Source organism: Corapipo altera, unplaced genomic scaffold, assembly GCF_003945725.1.
Source record: "Corapipo altera isolate COAL_440 unplaced genomic scaffold, ASM394572v1 59354, whole genome shotgun sequence".
In the NCBI taxonomy this organism is placed as follows: Eukaryota; Metazoa; Chordata; class Aves; order Passeriformes; family Pipridae; genus Corapipo; species Corapipo altera.
Genome location: NW_020889500.1, coordinates 892 through 2,107, shown reverse-complemented (window position 1 = coordinate 2,107; position 1,216 = coordinate 892). Strand labels below are relative to the sequence as shown.

The following is a 1,216-nucleotide window of genomic DNA, read 5'->3' as shown; positions in this document are numbered from 1 at the left end:
GCGAGGGAGCGCAGGAAGGGGAACATCTGGGGGCGGCTGTGCCCCCAACACCCCGCCAGGAGCCGCACGGCCACGCCCCTCTCCACCGCGGCGCGGCGCAGCCGGTCGTCGATGGCCGGCCAGAAGCGCTCGGGCCGCGAGAACTCGGTGCCGGGCAGGTAACTCATCACCGCCACGTCCACGAAGGCGGCGGCGCCGTCGATGACGTCCAGCAGCGCGTCCAGGTCGGCCGTGCGGCCCTCGGCGCACAGCGGGGGAGGGGAGCTCTGCCGGGGGGGCACCCGGGGCGGGGGGTGACCCAACGGGACCCAACGGGACCCAACGGGACACAATGGGACCCAATGGGACTCAATGGGACCCAACGGGACACAATGGGACCCCATGGGACTCAATGGGACCCAACGGGACACAACGGGACCCAACGGGACCTAAAGGGACCCAACGTGTCCCAACGGGACCCAATGGGACCCAACAGGACCCAATGGGACCCCATGGGACTCAATGGCACCCAACAGGACCCAATGGGACCCAACAGGACCCAACGGGACACAATGGGACCCAACGGGACCCAACGGGACCTAAAGGGACCCAACGTGTCCCAATGGGACCCAATGGCATCCAACAGGACCCAATGGGACCCAACGGGACACAACGTGACCCAATGGGACCCAACGCAACTCAACATGACCCAACAGGACCCAACAGGACCCAACGGGACCCCCCCGGTGGGTGGGGCGCGTACCGAGAAGTAGACGGTGGCGTTGGTGCCGTTGAGCGTCAGCGCCAGCGGCGTCTTCAGGTTGAAGGAGGTGGAGAAACTCGCCGGCCACGGGGACGGGATGGAGGCCCCCGGCACGCCCAGGGCCCAGTAGGCCTCAAAGATCTTGGCCAAGTCCTGGGCCAGGCAGCTGCAGTTGTAGACGACGGCGCCGACCTCCTTCACCTGCGGCGGGTTTGGGGTCACCCCGTTGGGTTTGGGGTCAATCCTGTTGGGTTTGGGATCAACCCGTTGGGTTTGGGGTCACCCCATTGGGTTTGGGGTCACCCCATTGGGTTTGGGGTCACCCCATTGGGTTTGGGGTCACCCCATTGGGTTTGGGGTAAATCCTGTTGGGTCCAGCCCCCTCCATTGGGTTTGGGGTAAATCCTGTTGGGTCCAGTCCCCTCCATTGGGTTTGGGGTCACCCCATTGGGTTTGGGGTCACCCCATTGGGTT

General features: G+C 65.5%; 1 protein-coding gene across 1 annotated transcript in view; it reads right to left on the bottom strand.

Annotated features, from left to right (window-relative positions):
• Positions 1–5: 5 nt before the first annotated feature.
• The window catches only part of LOC113942233 (phospholipase D3-like), a gene marked incomplete at both ends in the record, with an annotated part of 1,743 nt that continues 532 nt past the window's right edge, over positions 6–1,216 (bottom strand). Inside the window, 2 exons of the mRNA XM_027633367.1 lie at positions 6–266; positions 743–943. Coding sequence (XP_027489168.1) covers positions 6–266; positions 743–943 — 462 coding nt within the window. The remainder of the gene's footprint in view (positions 267–742; positions 944–1,216) is intronic.